The 19,412-nt window shown below is 39.9% G+C and overlaps 1 protein-coding gene across 1 annotated transcript in view; it reads right to left on the reverse strand.

The window, feature by feature from the left end:
* The window catches only part of PRKAR2B (protein kinase cAMP-dependent type II regulatory subunit beta), a 76,443-nt gene that overhangs the window by 29,744 nt on the left and 27,287 nt on the right, over positions 1-19,412 (reverse strand). The window contains exon 2 of the mRNA XM_030960225.1: positions 16,272-16,307. Within this exon, the coding sequence (XP_030816085.1) occupies positions 16,272-16,307 (36 nt within the window). The remainder of the gene's footprint in view (positions 1-16,271; positions 16,308-19,412) is intronic.

The raw sequence follows: 19,412 nt of genomic DNA on the forward strand, positions 1-19,412 counted from the left end.
TCCCAGGTAACCACTCTTCACAAAAGCTCCTAGAACTGCAGCACAAATGAAAGAGTTAACATCTCACTTTGCCAGGTGCTAGAATTCAGGCTTATTGCTCTTTTCTCCCAGGAAATGAAGTACCTACAGCTGCTTTTCAGCAAAAACTCTTAATTATCAAAGAATATATGAACCCTTATTGTAAGACAGAGTGGCATCTAGCTTCATTGGCCAAAACAATTATTTGTAAGAGACTGTTCTTTTAGAGATCAAACTGAGAGGGAATAATGAAGGCCATAGAGAAAGATGAAGGAACCCCAAAGAAACTGTATTCTTTTATAAACGTCCCATCTGTAAGCAGCCATGCTAAAGAACTTCTTGTTGTAATTTGTATACAGTTCTCTCCAGACTTCTAGAAATTTTAGGTTTAATGATTAAATAATCATTCAGTGTAAAAGTTACCAAGATAACAGCACAAATAGGAGATAGCAAAAATATTCTGGCTGAATGAACCACACTTATTTGAATGAATCAGGCTGTTGAGGTACCTACTGCTGGTATGCTAAATAAAGCTATTCTAATTATAAAGAAATAGAGAACAATAGAAAGCAATAAAAATTAAAAGCTACAAGTGTTGAAAATAAGCAGTGCCACGCTTAGAATACTGTGACAAATGAATTTGAAGGTACTATACTTAGTGTAAACACTTATAAATCAGCGTGGGTTTTTTTATACTCTCAGGGGCCTTTCAGTGGGCCAACCTGGAAAGCAAAGGCAAAGATATTTACAACCAGTTGAAGCTCTCAAAGTTGCATAGCACACATAGGCCAGTGTATAGATGATTCAAGTCTGGTGAATATTTTCCATCTTAGACATACACAAAGAGAAATCAATAATATGAATAAATTGAAAAGTCTGGATAATAATGGGATATACAGAAGAATGATCACCAAAATATGGTAAAAAGCTCCAGGAACTGCTAAGAGCCACATGCATAAAAGACAAAAATGTTATTGATTGTAGCTCTGAGCATGCTATTGGTGTTTGTATGCCAATGCCCCCAGTATTAGAGGGACCAGAGTTCATTACTGCTTTATGGTAAAAAAACTTCTATGTAGCTCATTTGAAACTATTTTCACAGAAATAGTTAGATTGGAAAAGACCTCTGAGATCATCAAGTCCAGCCTCTGACTGGTCACCACCTTGTCAACTACACCACGGCACCAAGTTCCATGTTCCTGCTTTTCTTGAACAATTCCAGGGATGGTGACTCCACCACCTCCCTGAGCAGCCCATTCCAGTGTTTAATTCTGTGAAGAAATCCCTCCTGATGCCCAAACAAGACTGTGTCCACTGGCACAGCCTGAGGCTATGTCCTCTTTTCTTGTTGCTAGCTGCCTGGGAGAAGAGGCCAATCCCTTCCTGGCTACAGCCTCCTTTCAGGCAGTTGTGAGAGTGATAAGGTCACACCCCTGAGCCCCCTTTTCTCCAGGCTGGACACCCCCAGCTCCCTCAGCTCCTCCCTCCCAGGACTTGTGCTCCAGACCCTTGCCCAGCTCCGCTGCCCTTCTCTGGACTCGCTCCAGCACCTGGAGTAGAGAGGGGCCCAACACTGAAAGCTGTTTAATATCTTAATGCTTAATATCTGGGTGGAGATTTGGTAAGGCAGTGCTACAAAGCGTCAACACAGAAGCTTCGTTCATATCACAAGACTTGGAGCTCCATGGGCTCCACTGGCCTCATCTTAATCATGACAAGTGTGGAAAATGACCCTTTCTTGAGGAGTCATCTTAGGAACCACATCCCAGTCAGTTTTGTCCCAGAGAAGCACAGATGGTGCTTGCCCCTGGCAGTGACCAAGAGGGTCACTGAAACCTCAGACACCTGCACCAGGTGAGCCTTGGTGGCTTTCTCTGCTCCACTCCCGTGACACACGTGCACTTGATGCCTCCCTTGCTGAATTTCAGAGAACAGCAAATAGAGCATTCATCAGGAATGCATCACTTTCTAAGCAATAATTCTCATATGGGGCAAAGATGGAATTTAAACTTCTCAAGTCTCACAGCAATGGACATAAATTATAAAGACATTTCTGCTTTAAACAAAAACAACAGGATCCATCATGCGGAAGAAAATCTGCCCTAAGCAGAAAGTGGTTCACTCTGCAGAGTGGCTGCAGGATCTGACACCTCTCTGAACTAGTTACAGTTTGTGCTGTAACCCACTCCTCCCTCCAAGGATGAGGGAGGGTCAGGTATGGAGTCCCTGCAGGTACTACCAAGGGAAAATAATGTGAGATCTGCAGTAAAGAGGAGGATGTATGGAGACACTGTCAATGGTCACATAGAGTATTGCCCACAGAAAACCACAATAATTTATTGATGATAACAAAACTATCTAAAATAGGCATGAATTCCTACTGTAACATACCTAGTAAGAAACAGGCTTTTCATATTTTCTTTTATTCTTTCTCAAGAACAGTTTAAAACCAAAGTGTTTCTTATTATGCTGCCACCACTGAAAACCTAAGAAAAGGCTCAGTGTAACAGGGAAGATAAAAAAAATCAGTGAATTGTTGATGAAATTTTAAGATCTTCCTCATCATACAAACCCATTCATAACTTCTAAGCAAAATACACTCACCTTTGAAAACTAAAATTGTTTTTAAATCAGTCAAACCTTCATTAAAAAAGTATAAATATTGCATCAGGTTTCAGTGGGTATAGCAGAAGGCCCCCAGCATATTTTTAAGTCCTCGTGAAGTTAAATACTTTCAACATAATATACCCATAAGGGTGAAGCCTGGTAATGATTCTGCGACTCTAAAAGAATTAGAGACACCACATAAAAGCACTGTACAGAGAGAGAGCATGGCTAGCCTGTGGGACACAGAGAAGGGCAGATATACCAGAGATAAAGACTTTGCTCCCTCATGCTGGTGCATCTGTCTCCTCTAGTAACTCTGTTAGAAGGTAAAGAGACACAACAGACAGTTCCCAATACATGTCTGTGCCTGCCAACCACAGGATCAATGACTCAACTGGAAAACAGAATAGTAGCTCTTCATTGGACACAATCCTCCCCAAAAATAAGAGGACAACATGAAGCCGTGCCATTCCCAGGTCATTTTGTGCAGAACACAAAATAAAAATGTCGGTTAAAACCCTCCAAAAGTTATGATGCTAAACATTTGGTGCTAGAGAAGGTGTACATGCACATCCCTGATGCTGGTAACAAATTGCTCCCATTAATGCAGCCAGCCCAGGGTTACATTATTGCTTTCCATTAAGCCACTTAGGTACGCCGTGCCCACTTGCACCACTGCGCAATTTCACAGCCCAGTCATTAAAGTGTGCTGGTTTTACCCTCAGGAAGGAAGGACAGTGGTAGTTTTAACTTTGCAGTCATGAAACCAACACTGGGAAGAAAAATAGAGAAGTTTCACAAAAAGAAGTATTTGTTAAAAATGGCAGATTGGGAAGTAAACACAGAGTTCCTGCTGGCACCACTCGTGTGATAAATGTGCTAAGAAACCCGGTGGTTGGATGTGATTGCAACCAGTCTATAAATAGAGACAATTCCAATTGCTCATATAAATAATGCCTTTGCAAATGATCCCTCAGTCATGTTGTGTTTTGATTAAAGAGCCCTGCATGAGAAGTGTGAAGTGAATAGAAATGCCCCTGAAATTTGCTTCCTCTCTTGCACAATACAACCACTTGCCACCTCAACCTCTACCCAACTGAGCATCTCCTTTCTCATTCAAATTGATGGGACATATTTATTGCTTGTAAAAAATAAGGCCCATTCTGGAATACAAAGGTCTAAAAATTCATGATAGAAAAGGCAACTCATGATCAGTCAATTATAACTTTTGGTGTAGAGAGTTTTTTTCTACTTAATAATTCAACCTTAATGCAAAGCTTTTAATGATAAATTTTAAAGCTATTTTGTCACATACACAGTTCTTAAACTAAAAGTCACCCAACATGGAACTGATTTTGCTTCAGCTTTGAAAATGTCACAGATATTGAAAAAACTTCCTCCAACTCCAAATAAGAATGGCATTATGGTCAGCGGTGAACCACAAAATAGTGCATCCTAAGAATTATTTGCCAGAAATTTATGGATATGCCAGAATTATGGGTATTATTGGCATTTTTAAGTAATCAAAATTATATAAGTCCAGTTACCTAAAGAATCATAGAATCATTAAGGTTAGAAAAGGCCTCCAAGATCATCAAGTCAAACCTTTGACCTAATATCACCACACCCACTAAATATATCAGTGTCCCACATCAATTCATTCTTTGAACACTTACAGGGACTCCATCACTTCCCTGGGCAGCCTCTTCCAATGCTTCACCACTCTTTAGGTGGATACATTTTTCCCAATATCCAATATATATATAATGGTGCAACTGAAGGTCATTTCTCCTCATCATATGTCACCTGGGAGAAGGCATTGACCCACACCTGGCCACAGCCTCCTTTCAGGCAGTTGTAGAACCAGTAAGGTCTCCCCTGAGCTCCCTTTTCTCCAGGCTGAGCACCACCAGCTCCCTCAGCTGCTCCTTGCAGGGCTTGTGCTCCAGACCCCTCCCCAGCTGGATTGCCCTTCTCTGGACATGCTCAAGCACGTCCATGTCTTTGTTGTAGTGAGGGGCCCAAAACTGAGCACTAGTGTGTCCTTGCCAGTAACAAGTACAGGAGAAAAGAGTTTTTAATAGAATAAAAACATTCTGTACCTTGATAAATATTACTTGTTGGGTTTTTTTTTTGTGAAAAGTCAGCACACTCTTGAAAAATTTGCAATTCAAACCAAGCATTTCAAACAAGTGCCAGTGCACTATATCACAGTTTCAATTGTTTTGTCCCCCAACTTGATCACCAAAATAAAAAAAAAATTAAAAAATCATTTGGGAAATCATCACCACAACAACTGACAAAGAAAGCCAGTTGGCACCCCTGAAACTTTGTCCGCACAAGGTCCACTCAGAGAGAAAACATGTAAGAAATTCTACTTACAAAGTCAGAATACATAAATGAATGATAGTATTTGACAAAATGGCTTATGGCTTTTAGGCAAGTATAGCAAATACCATTACTTAGTGGGTTGTATCTTACATTTTTTCCAAATTAATACTGTTTTTAACAAAATTATGAACATCATGTTCCACTTAAAGCATCTCTCGACACCAACAGTTACACACTATATTTTGCTAGATTTACCTAGTTTAAAAAGCTGGAAACATGACCATAAGGTTGTGTGCCATTCAATTAAGTGCTTTATATGTACATTTCTCAGGACAGCTTTTTGTTCTATTTTAGGTGACAGTAGTATTCCATTGTTGTGGGGGCCAGAGCATGTACAGGAATTAAATTATTCCTGTTGCTTTTAACTTTAAGTCTACAGTTTCTTGACCATTCCACAGTCAAGTTCTGCGCAGAAGGTTTTAAGCAACTGGCTGCAGAGTCAGGTGTGAGGATACCATGAGCTGCAGATCACATCAGCAGGTACAGAGCGTTAGCATGGAGATATACATAGCTAACATCTGTGTCAGGCTGCAGCAAAGCAGCCTCTAATAGCAGGCAGTCTTTGTCTCCTTTATGCAGCACAGCTTTTGTATCATCACGTCTTAATCTTCCTTCCCTTTCAGGGCAGGTTTTCTGCAGAGATGGGAATGTGCACAGTGCAGGCAGTGAGGGTGTCTCACCCAACAAGCGCTGCTGCTGGGCACTTGGTGGTAGGCGTTCCACAAAGGATCTGAAATCCCACTTAATTGTTCTTTTTGACTGCATCAAGCACAGGCTTCCTACTCCTCTCTTCCAGGCCTTTGCTAGCCCAGTGTATCAGCTACTGTCACACTGTGTTGCTCCTGCCTCTGCTTTGCTACTGTGACAGCTGCGTGACCGCAGATCTCCAACAGTATTTTAGTATTTTTTGCACGTGGACTGTGTTTCTTGAACTGACCCATAAGAACTGTACCACTTTCCCTTCCTCATTCTTGCAACAGACCAATTTCCTGGATGGCATATTAAAGAAGCCAACTGTGCAGGTCTAACAAGCCCCATACATATGAGGATGAGCTATGGGGCACTCCATACTTGTTCTTCCTACACAGTTTGACTTGCAGAGCTAAGAAATTCAATTAACAAAATGTACAGTCTTCACCAACATGCAATAACATATTCATGTCATTGGGCACTACTGAACCACAATGACAATTTAGATTCTCTGCTGTAATTACTCACGAACAAACTGATCCCAGGAGCACACCTCAAGAAGATCTTTTAGATTAGGATCTCATCTTTTCCAGTGTAATTATGCCACACAGTAGGCGTAAGTATTTCTCTTTTTCCTTCTTAGCTATTTCGCATTTGAAACATTCCTTCACACTAACCAGGAGAAAATATGATTGATTTTGTGATGTGCCTAAAAATCCTACAGAACAGTAGGTAAGCATTATATAGGGAGACATTTCCCTATGTTCTTTATAAATACATACACACACATTTTTGTCTGCTGCTGGCTGATTCTTTGACTTCTTCTATTTGAGCCTAAACCTCAAAGTTCTGATGGCTGGCATTCCCCAGGAACTTATTCCCAAATGGACAGCATAAATGAGGCAGTATTTAAAAAAAAGAATAAGATTAGCGCTTATCTTCTCAGTAAGGAAAATGCCTGAAAAAATTAAATTGTGTCCTACAAAACTATCCTTGATATTAGTATATTACTATGACGATATATTGCTATATGTAATATATTACTATGATGGGATAGACAAAAAAAATGAACAAAAGAGCAAGTGTACTCAGCTCTGGACCAATGAGAATAGGAGTGAACGTAGTCCCCAAATCAACACTACCAGGAAAAAATGCCTCTTCCCATTGCTCACTGGCAAGAATATGAGAGACTAGGAAGCAATTATTATTCAGGACTTCTCCCTTTCAGCGTTCCAAGTGCCCAGCTCAGAGAGCACAGTTTTGCTACAGTACTGCTCCAATCAGAAGCTGTATTTCCAAAACTCAGACTGTGATAGCAGGAGAGAAAAGGCTGGCAAGTAGGCGTTGAATTTGTGCCTTAAAGGATGCACTCATCACTTACTAGTCTGCATGCAAAACAATGTTAAGGATATAAACTCCCGATTTTGTTGCGGTGTGTAGCTGATGTTCAGAGTGAAAGATGGTTTCAAAGACTGACTGAAGCTTTGAGTTTAGGCTGATGGGGGTTCCTCCTCTGTGACTGGTTATTTGAAAGTGAATCTCCACATTTTCATTATTTTCTTGTGTGTCTAGAGGGGAAAGAGTTGGTGTTTCCATGCAATCTCAGGTTTAACAAGAAAACTAAACAAGGCTTTAACATTTCCATTGAATATTTCCTCTGACAAGTTCATTTTTCTTTATTTTTTCATGGAGTTCTCTTTTCTATGTAATAAATATATAAATTTTTCCTCATGAATGGATTGTGGCATTGTAGCAAAGAAAAATTGCAGCAATTTTTCATTCTGGCATGCTCATTATAATTCTTCACAATAATTGTGAAGACACCAGAAATCAATCTTTTTCACTTTCACACAAAATTGTTATTAGAACAAGAAAAGGAATTATTCACCTTAGCCCCTTAAGGATGCATTCACACTAATACAACAAATACTGTTATTCCATTTTGAACAACTTGCTATGTAAAACATGCCTTGTCTACCTCATCTTTTATCCTTCAGAATAAATCTTCTATAGCATGAAGGTCAAACCACATGAAGTCACAGATGGAATGAAATTGTTTTGGAAAACTGGTAAGCAGATACAACAGCCTACAGATTCATGCTCTATCAGTTACAGTGGAGGGAGCATATCTCCCTAACCTAACACAAGTGTGGAAGAACAATATAGCACAGTAACCAAAGAGGAAATTATCATAGACACAGATACTGAAATATTTTAGAGAAAAAAGTTCAGAACCATTAAATAATGACTATCAATACACACCTGCTCTAAATGTATTTTTAAATCCTTCCTCTTTCCTTCAGCAACATGGATACATTCTCATTCAAAAAAAAAACCCATTACTTTATTTGTTTCAAAATGATGAGTTATGAGCTTCCTGATAAAAGCATTGGAAGATTATTAACTTCTCTGATCATGTGTTATTTGGATCTCTGAGATTATCAATAATGAATGCAAACTCAAAAGCAGATTAAAACAGAAAAACAATATGACTGTTGAAGTTTAAAAATTTAGTGCTCCCACTGAGACTCTCCAAACCAATATGTGCCATTCACTCATTTCTCTTCCCCAGGCTGGAGAGGAGAACTGGAGGCAAAAAAGGTAAAGATCATGGGTTGAGATTAGAATAATTTACTGGAAACATAAAAAAGGATAAGGAAAGAACAGTAACAGCAACAATATTAATAACAAAAGCGCATAAAAAAGAGGGAGTGAATCACATGTAAAAAGTGCTCAGCATGTAGCTCAACTTGACTGCAGTTGCCCTGACCATTTCCTGTGTCTCAGAATTGGCGTTATCCAACCACTCCCTCTAGCTCAGAACCGGCGTTATCCAACCATTGCCTCCAGGTCAGAACCAGCATTATCCAACCATTGCCTCCAGCTCGGAACCGGTGTTATCCAACAGCTCCTTCTTGCTCAGAAGCGGCATTATCCAACCACTCCCTCTGGTTCAGAACTGGCGTTATCCAACCATTGCCTCCAGGTCAGAACCAGCATTATCCAACCATTGCCTCCAGCTCGGAACCGGTGTTATCCAACAGCTCCTTCTTGCTCAGAAGCGGCATTATCCAACCATTGCCTCCAGCTCAGAAGCGGCATTATCCAACCATTGCCTGCAGCTCAAACCAGCATTATCCAACCATTGCCTCCAGCTCGGAACCGGTGTTATCCAACAGCTCTTTCCAGCTCAGAACCAGCATTATCCAACCATTGCCTCCAGCTCGGAACTGGCGTTATCCAACCATTGCCTGTGGCTCAGAACCAGCATTATCCAACTGCTCCTTCCAATTCGGAACCGGCGTTATCCAAGTGCTCTCTCCGGCTCAGAACCAGCGTTATCTAACCATTGCCTCCGGCTCAGAACCGGTGTTATCCAAGCGCTCCCTCCAGCTCAGAACCAGCGTTATCCAAGTGCTCCCTCCATCTCAGAACAGAACCACCACACCGCTGCCTCCCCCATACTCACTCACCCAGACCAGGCTCCAGCCCAGTCCTTGGCACAGTCCCAAACAGGATCACTCCCAAACAGTGCTATGGATGAGGCCACGCTGCTGGCTGCAGGTAGGGCTGCTGTATAAACACACCTTCCCATACCCATCTTATGTACCAGTTACATACAAAACTGAATTTAAAGGTATTGGTCAATCAGTCAATCAACTTGATACCTTGGCTAGGTTGTCTGAGCTCTTCCTCAAACAGGCTGGGCAACAGTCCCTAAAGGCAAACTCGATTCGTATTTCAACACCAATCTGGTTTATGTTTCAGATGTCTGAAACAAGACCAGGCCAAATAACTGAAAAAACTACAACGATAATTTTATTGATACAAAACCACATGCAGAATGCTTTTCAAAGGTTATACTAAGACAGCAGGAAAACCTCTAATTTCTCATAAAGAGGGATATACAGTAATTTGTGAACTCAAAACACAACTCCCCTATTTTCTAAAGAAACAGTTGCTATCTAGCTTTACCAACTTGTGCAATTTAAAAATTATTACTATGCACATTTTAGTCAGTTTATAAATGCAGTCAAGAAACATGTGATTGCAAAGACATCTAAAGAAACATGGAAATACAGATGAAACTTCAATAAGTCATCTAAATCATCTATCTAAATCATCTATGCAGTGTTGCAGTATGAACTGCACCTCTATTCCTTCAAGAAAAGGTGTTACCTTTCTTTAAAACTTCTGAGATAACACTACATTCCTGTGCAGTATAGTCCATTGCTTTACTAAGTATTTAGTCCAAGAGTTTTCCTCAAGACATAGCATAAATATTTGTGTGTGTAAAAACTAGGCCATCACTATTTGTTTACTTCCTTCATTCCCTGCCACCTCCTTGGAACAAATATTGAGAGCCCTCTCTATAGCAGCCTATCACAGAGCACAAGGATTACGTACTTATTCCCACCATCTCCCTCTTCCCCTTTCCTTGCCTTTTTTCCTCCCTTCCTCCACCACCTCAAACTATGCATCTACGAAATCTCTTCTTCTTTTATTAAGCCTTAAGAGTTATGACAAAAACAGCTTAAACACAGCTGTATCGAAAACCTGGCATCACATTGATTTGCAACAGTTTGCCTATTTCTGTAACTCAGCTCCATCAATGGGCTCTGAAAAATTCATATTCAACCTCTCATCATCATATATACTAGAAAACACCTTGATACAACCTGCTAGAATCTATGTTCCGAGTTTTGGAGTTTTAAAAGAAGAACAAATGAAAGTTGAATACGAACCACTTTAAAACTTCCTGAAGTCATGCAGATAGCCTAAATTTTGTTTTCTTTGAACAAGAGTACTACTGTTCGACTACACACTGTAGTATGGAAGAGTTTTTGTATACATGCAATGCAACTGAGAGAAGAAAAAGTTTCATGGGCAGAATCTGTCACTAGAAAAGCCAAAGCAACTGAACCTGGAAAGAGGCAGAAGAGCTTCTAAGCACACAGGATCTTCTTCAGATCTGCATCAAAAGTAACAAATCTCAAGGTAACAAGAAGACAGGAACAAACACTCCTCAGTTTAACATCATGATGTTAATTATCAAACATTCTGAATTAAAACAGTGGTTAGGAGTGCAGGCAAATGTGCATGTTCTTTAAGCATTTCTAGGCCTATGTTAACACTTCATTTTTCTACAGGAACTTTTCTCAAATTGCCAGAAAGCATAAGAGGAAACAAGAGCAAATTAAACTCTTGTTTCTGTGACTGTCTCATTTGCAGAGGAAGTGCACAGCAAATAGTCTATGCAAGAAGAACTAAAGAAAGGAAGCTGGATCAATTAATTATGGATTGCATGGGAAACAGCCTTTATCACTAACTTTGCACAGACTCAGAAGTGTTGTGGGGCAGATCACTGAGATCAGTTCTTCATTCCCAAGAGCCAGAGTCAGCAGTGCCCTGGCAGCCAGGAGGGCCAAGCATGTCCTGAGGGCATCAGCAGCCAGGCAAGGCAGGGGATTGTCCCACTCTGCTCTGCAATGGGGTGGCCTCACCTCGAGTGCTGGGGGCAGGTTTGGGTGTCTCAACACAATAAAGATCAAAAGCTATTTTTCCAAAGGGTGGCTATGAAGATGGTGAAGGGTCTGAAGGAGAAAGCCAAGAAGTGGATGAGGTCACTTGACTTATTCAGCCTACAGGAGACTGAGGGGAGATTTCACAGCTCTCTAGAACTTCCTAACAAGGGGAAGGGCAGCCACTGATCTCTTCATTCTGGTGACCACTAACAGGATCCAAAGGAACAGCATGAAGCTGTGCCAGGGAGGTTTAGGTTGGACACGAGGAAAACTTTCTTCACTCAGAGGGTGGTTGGGCACTGTAACAGGTGCCCCAGGGAAATGACCACAGCATCAGATGTGATGGAGTTCAAAAAGCATTTGGACAATTCTCTTGGGCACATGTGGTAACTCTTGTCCTGTGCTGGGACAGGAGTTGTGCTTTCCTGCCAACTTAGGATATTCTATGACATATGTGCTTTCAGCAGGACCAGAAGCAGACCAAAGCACAGCATTCTCCCTGATCCAGTGGCTCTAAGGTGCCTACAGCTCAGTGCACCACACTCTTATTGTTTTCCAGCAAAGGATTTGAGTGTTACAGTGATGGTAATTGTAAGAAGGACCCTGACAAGGCACAATATGCCTTCTTTACTGTGCTCTGTTCATGCAATGTAGATACAGTCTTCAATTCTGACTGCACTTTTTCTTCTGGTTTTCCTCACCACAACAATGGCAGCCTTAGTGCTTAACTGAGTTTTAGTATTGGATACCACTGTATGTCAGCTGTGTCCCTGCTTCTCTCAAAAATGTGAGATATTGGACATTTCAAATTTGGGATTAACTACACGTGGGTAATGAACAAAGGTGAATCCAATATCACTTGAATTCAGTTTGGGGAATATTCATCACTCAGAAGAAGCAGAACCAGTGATTCTTCTTGAAGAACTGGAATTATTGGTTCATCAATAAAGGTCTTCATTCTTTTTTCTTCTGTCATTTGATATGCTTCTACAACACTGCATCCTACCTGAGCAGGGGTACTTTACAGGGGACTTTACAGTTATTTAATTCCACACCATAATTTTTGGTACAATCCCAGCTTCTGCCTTACTCTGTAAAAGGGAATAGCACTTCATTTCAGTATGCTGCCTTTCTCTGACAATTTTTAATATGCCACAGGAAAGTGGGTGCCAATCTTTTTAAGAAAAACTCAAAATAGTTGAGTTGATTGAAAATCACAAGTGAAATATTGTTCCTAGGGACATTTTCTATTCTTGACTAGCAATGTCGATTTGCTCTTCCTAAATACTAGTTTATATTTAACCATTTAATTTGATATCACCTATGCTCTTCTATAATTTCAGAAAGCAATTAGCCATTCTTTCACTAAAAGGACTCCTGTAGTCTAAATGCAGTAAAATTCACCATGTTACTTAAGTACATTGCCATGCTTCCTGTAGGAATTATTAAATTGAAAAGTAGCAGTGATATATATAAATGCTACTCTGGGCATGACTAATCCAGTCCACACAATGGTTCAGGATACTGCAGACCAAAACTCTCATTTTGTCACTTTCTTCCTAATGGCACCTTACACAAAGCAGAATAAATTGTTCTGGCAAACTTGCTCCCAGATTTGCCCTGTATGATGCTGCACAGAACCTCCCACACCCTGTCTGAAGGACAAAGGGGTGCCCTTCATGCTCCCCTTTTTTCCCACACCCAAGTCTCTTGACTGCCTCCTTTCTCTTCATCTTAGTGCCACCAGATTTGAAAATAAAAATAAGGATTAACTACTTGCAGCTGTCTCATTGTTCATTCTAGCTCTATAAAGTATTTTTAATCTCCTCTTCTTACTAAACTCCTCTTTTAAGAGTGTGATATCTATTATTCTTTGTGCATAGCCTAGAACAATGGAGTGCATTATTAACCAGCCCATGAGTAGCTGTCACCAGCACTATTAAGTGTATTTTATGTACAGAGCCCACACTGCATATATACACATACATATGAATAAACACACATCAGAGATATCTAATTAGGGAGCTCAATAAATTTTAAGAAGTGGAATTCCAGAACAGCTAATTTATCCTAGCTTATTTCTGCTTTTTTCCTCTACATACCAATGACAGTTCATTAATACATTCTCAGCATGGTAACAGGAACAGCTGTTAAATAATAAATGCTGGGCTGTATTATTTTCAGTAGGTGCTTCAGCAATCAAGCTCTGGGTGCCTAATTTCTAGCTCAGTTAGGAAAAATAACTATGTCTTATGCAACCAAGCAAAATACTAGGCATTACCCAAAGAGTAACAGAAACATCAAAACACCCATCGTAGAGAATTACTGTTCTCTGTGAGAAAATGTTGGAAACCCAATGCAAATCAACACACCAGAACCTCCTGTATTTCTGCTTTATTTAAATCAATCCACCCTCAGGCAGCACAACTCCCAGGTCTGTGCAAGAGAAGTAGAGAGAACCTCTAGGCAGAGGCACGACAAAGAGGCACCCTGAAGTCACACACACCAGAATCAGTCTGCAATATCATTAATCACATGCAACATGAAACCACATTCTAGAGCTAACTCTCCTAATATTCACCGCTACCTTGGAGAAATATTCACCAGAAGAAAATCTTCAAAAGCGGTCAAGAATCTACAATATTGCACATTTCAAATTTTAAAATAGCTCTTAGCCAAACAGCCTAAAATTAGGAGAAGCTCATATTTGAGGAAAAAAACCCCTACATTTCATTTGGTCTGCCTACATAATACATATGGCATTTCCTAAACATGAGAATCAGCTTTGACTACAGAAGGCTGTTAAGCTACCAAGCATAAAAAACCCAAACCCAACAGCTACCATCTAACTTTTCCCCTTGCAAGGTGTCTTGATTGCCTTAATCTACAGACAACTGTTCAATTAAAAACAAAGTATTTAAAAACATGGTAAGGACTGCAAACATCCCTGTGAAATGTTTATATTATCAGCATAGTTTGATTTATGTTTTTAATTTTATATTTTAACAATCAAGTTTCTTAAATGTACTGTACTTCTCTGACAGTCATTTATCATTTAAGAAGAAAAGTAAGAACCATCACCTTTCACAGGCTTTCTTGTTTGAAAAAATAGCCATTTTAACTATTAAAGCTACCACTAACTTAATAAAATAGTACACATAGTGGACAGCAGCATTTCCTTGTTCTAGCTTGAAATGTATTCACATGATTTACATCTGATTTACTACACCACCTGACTCATTATTCTGAATAAGATAACTGTTCTATCTCTCACAACAAGACCAAAATACATGAAATATTAATTCCCCACAGAAATTACTTCCCCAATAATTGCACAAAATTTCAGACTTATAGCATGCTTTTAGTTTCCTTTTAAAAATAAATGTTAATTTAATATTAAATAAACATTAAGAATAACTGATTGGGGCCTTTTTGTGTGCAAGTATTAGCTTTTCAAACAATCAAACTCTAAATGCAAAAGCTTATCACACATCTGTTAGAAGGACTGCATTCATTACTGTCAGCTATCAATCAGTCACAGTAGAACTCTCCTTAAAACATGAAATGTGATTTGCATAGAGCCCTGCTCACTGTTGCTGAGCACCAGTTAACAAATCATTCCTTTCATTTCAGGCTACAGTACCTCATGAAGTATTATCATAACTTAGAGCATCAGAATATTTGGAATTCATTACATTTTCTTGCTTTGTGCTACCAATGTGAAGGTGGTCAGGCACTGGCACAGGTTGGCTGTGGATGTGGATGTCCCATCCCTGAAGTGTCCAAGGCCAGGCTGGACAGGGCTCTGAGGAACCTGAGATAGTGGAAGGTGTCCCTGTCCATGGCAGGGGATTGGAACTGGGTGATCTTTGAGATTCCTTCCAACCCAAACCATTGTGTGATTGTATTATATTGCACCAATATAATGCAAACCTCCTTTGCTATGCACCAATCCTGCAAACCTCCTTTTTCCGCTGCAGTTCCTCAATAATCCTGAGGATTTTCACTACTATTTTTACATTGACAAGGGACTACCTGACTGAGGTTGTAACAACCAAAACTAGAAGTCTGGATAGAATTACTGCATTATGAAATACATTTATTTAAAATGACCTGAAGTTGAAAACAAAGAGCATTTTATACTGAATATGGCATACTGAAATGACTAGGAATAGCTCACATCTCCTGCTCTCCTGACTCTTATGAGTCAGCCATGAGTCTCATTACATTTCATGGTGACTTTTATGCCACATTTTCAGATTCATAGTACTTCAAACAAGTAAGATACAGATACTGGGGCTCACAATTCAGAAAAAAAAAAGCCCTCAAAAATTAAGCCTAAAGGACATGACACAGAAGAACAATAAGGAAAGACCAAGAATATCAACTTTTAATGATACCTAATGTGGAGGGATCTGTTATATGTAATGGAAATAAGGTAAAGAGTTCTCTGAGCCAGCAAGAACCAAGTTATCTTGAAGAATGCACAAACCAGCACCAGGCAAGGCAGGTGCACACCCAACACAACCACACAGCACCCCCACAGGAATGGTGCTTCCAGACCCAGTGTGCCAGCTCTGCACAGCACAACAACACAGCACGCACACAAACCAGCCTGGGTTTGGACAACACTGAGATTTCCAACACAGCTGAACATTTCTTCATGCATAGGTGATCACGAAATTGCAGTTTCAGGCTGTCTGTGGGGTAAGCAAAGTAACCCTGCTTACATTCAGATTACATTCAGTTCTTGCTTTCAGCCTTTAGATCTGCTAGAACTGAAATTATTTTCTTTAAGGGGGAGGGAGGGGGAGTTTAAAAAAAAGCTTAGGTTTTTACTAACAAGAAGGGCTCGTGCAAGTTCCGTGACCTGAAACCTTGGCTACATTTTTCAGTATAGCAGGTAACAAATTAGAGGTTAGCCCAAGTCTGACATATTTAAAGAACTTTGACAAATGTCATATTACATTTTACAGGACAGTCACTGTCAGCACATTGTTTCAGCTATTATGTAGACAAAAGGAATTTCATTCCCCTTACCTGATGCACGTCTGGTGAATCGGTTTACCGCTGGAGCTGAAAGAAAACAACATTTTGATTATTTTTATAGTACTCTAACTTGCTTCAAACACAACAATGTTCTACTTCATTCCAAGTGTGACAACTACAAACACCAGATAAGCATTATTTTTGTATTTTTATAAGAATCCATTTGTATTCCCTTTAACTTTTAAGTAGCTTTGCAGGAGATGGTACATAGTAACTAAAAAGCTTTTGTGACCATTTTCAGCTTTCTAAGAGTTACTGTTGCTTACTGCTGTTCATGAGCAGATGTGAAACATTTAGATCTGCATCTCCAATATTTATGGAGCGCACAGAAATTGGCATCTTGCAAACAATAATGCAAGCAGGGTATGTAAAAAAATTACTCAATTTTTACAAAACACACCTATTGGAAATCTGGCATTAAAGATACTCCTATAGAGAAAAAGATCAATTTGTAATCCCATTAAAACATCAACTTTTGCTTTGACTAACCTTTAAAACTCCTTAGGTAAGTCAATAACAATGCCAACCCCCACCAAAACCCCAGTGCAAATGTTTTATAGTGCCATCCTGGCACATCTCCAACTGCATGCTGCAAACATTTGTAATCAGACTCCTGTCTTGTTTCCAACTGGGAGAGACTGCAAAACACGACTTAAAACACATGGCTTTGCCTCTATTTCATTTCTAGTTTACCAGCTCCTTCAAGAGTTACTAGAGATAAAATAGATAAATAGTTTTATGTTTTGCCTTGCAAATACAACCTTCAGACTTCTAATTAGTAAAAACCACTGGTCTTGAACTCTACTTTCATGTGATGTATTAACTGCTGGAATAAAGAGCAAGAAGAAAATCTGAATGACCTAATTTCAAATGTGGGCAGCAGCCACATTAAAAATGTATGCCCTTACAGTGCTTATTAATATTCAACCTTAAAAACTGCTCTTCATGTTTATACAGAACTGAAAAATGAAAAGTATTAACCTTTTTATTTTAACCCACTGAATTTTACATGGGAGTTATGCATCATGTCTTGAACCCCTAAGCCAAGAGATAAAAATTGCTGAGAAAACAGAAGAGACAGTAACAACAGCCTGAGATGCAGACTGACTTCTTATTCCTTTGGGGACAAAAAACCAGAGCAAAGCTACAATTTGTGAACCACAGTCACAGATGGTTTGTACAAGCACATACAGGAGTGACAGGTCCAAGCGGCAAAAAAATACACTGGGAAACCCAAGTACAGAGGTTTGGAGTGTTAGCCACAAGGAAGGAAATAATGTTATTATTTGGTTAATAAGCTGTTACAAATCCCAAACAGGTGAGCACAAGAGTAACATAACCAGCAAAGTTATTCTGAAACATGAACTCTAATTCCCCCGAACAATTTTTCTTTAAATAAAAAGACAAAAAATGTAGACACATTTTTATCAAAACAGACAGCATATTTTATGCAACTGCTGTTTTGTAATATGGGGGCTGTTTAATCCTTCAGAACTGTTTATTTTGTCACCACTGTTCTGGGTCAAATTCATTTCAGGACATCAGTCATGACAGTCACCATCAGATGGCTGAGTTGTTTCCTCAAGCAAATAAATTTGCAGCAGGTCTCAGCAGACGTGTTCATATTAAAAAAAAATTGGAACCTGACATATTTTTAACAAGAAAGCATAAAATAATGTTTTGCTCCCATTCAGAAGCTTTCTCCAAACTCAGGGAGGGCTTTGGCTGTCAGTTCTGTACATAATCTGTAGATATGAAGATTTAACTCCTCTAGACAGCTACCTCAGCACATCAAAAAAAAAATGGAACATGTAGCATGAAACTAAGATAATTTGAAACAAGTTACTGGGATTGTCAAAGAAAAAGGTTCTTTTTCACCTACATAATTCCAAATTCACTCTTTTATTTGGTTACAAGAAGCTTAGTTTATTGTGCAACAGATTTTACAAATTATTTACTGTTAGGAAAAAAAAAACAAGAATGTCAGAACCTTGATCAGCAATTATTTTTGAGCTTATGTTAATAATCAGTGTTTCAGCAGCAGCCAGACAAAGTCTTCCTGCCCAGACTGGGATTTCATGGAGGTCATCCAAATGTGTTACTGGGAGATTTAAAAACAGAATCCACAGTTCTTTGTCATGGAGCAAGTTGAACTACTCTCTATTTTTCTGGTAGCAAATCACAAAATACTTCTGTTGTCCAGAAAGGTGGAAGCATTAGCACACAAGAAAGTCTCAGATAATAATCATCCCTACGGGAATTTAGGTGTTTTCAGTACAAAGTAGATGAGTGGTCAAGCAGGTCATGTCTGGCAGGGTAAGCATAGTAAGGTGGGCAAAAGAAAGTCTAAGATGCATTTTTCTTGAGGCATAAAACAAATACTAAATTATCTTTCAAACATGTCAGAAGTGGAAAGTCTTGTCTCAGAAACAAATGGACAAATCAATGGCAGAAATATTCAGTGAGGGACATTAAATGCTCCTCCTGGAGCCACACAGCACCAGGAACAGCAGAGAGATTCCCAGGGAAGAAACACTACTAATTCTGCCTGTGATTACCACCTTCCCTGGATAGCTATTTTTAGCCACCATCCTTACTGAGATCTGAGTTAGGCTGACTCCCAGGTTTGGACTGAGATGACTGTCCTGATTCACACAGCTCAAGTGGAAGTGGCACCCAGAGAGACAGGGATGCCAGGAGACAGTCTTGGCATCCAGGCTGAATTATGAGGGCACCTTTGAAATCCCACTCACAGGACACAGGAATACTGTACTTAAATCCACAGGTTCAAATCCTGAGCTACACACACACAGAAGTGGTGCTTAGGCATTGTGATTTCCACCCTGCTGCGGCTCCAGCTGCTTCCCAACACTCTGCTCCCCTCTCCTCCATGTGCACACACAGTTTCTCAGGACTCTCAGAGCAGGCACAGCAGAGAGCAGCTGGCTCTGTGCTCTGCAGGCTGCCCAAGGGCTGCTCCCCACAATGTGAAACCCAGGCAGCCTTGTGGGAGGGCTGCCCCATCCCAGATACCAGGCCAGATGCAGCAGTGCTGATGCAGGCAGCTCACAGCTCCGGCTTTCCAGCAGGACTAAACGTGGGAAGGGAATGAGGCAATGCCCACGTGGCTAC

This window comes from Camarhynchus parvulus, chromosome 1A (genome assembly GCF_901933205.1).
Source record: "Camarhynchus parvulus chromosome 1A, STF_HiC, whole genome shotgun sequence".
Taxonomy (NCBI): Eukaryota; Metazoa; Chordata; class Aves; order Passeriformes; family Thraupidae; genus Camarhynchus; species Camarhynchus parvulus.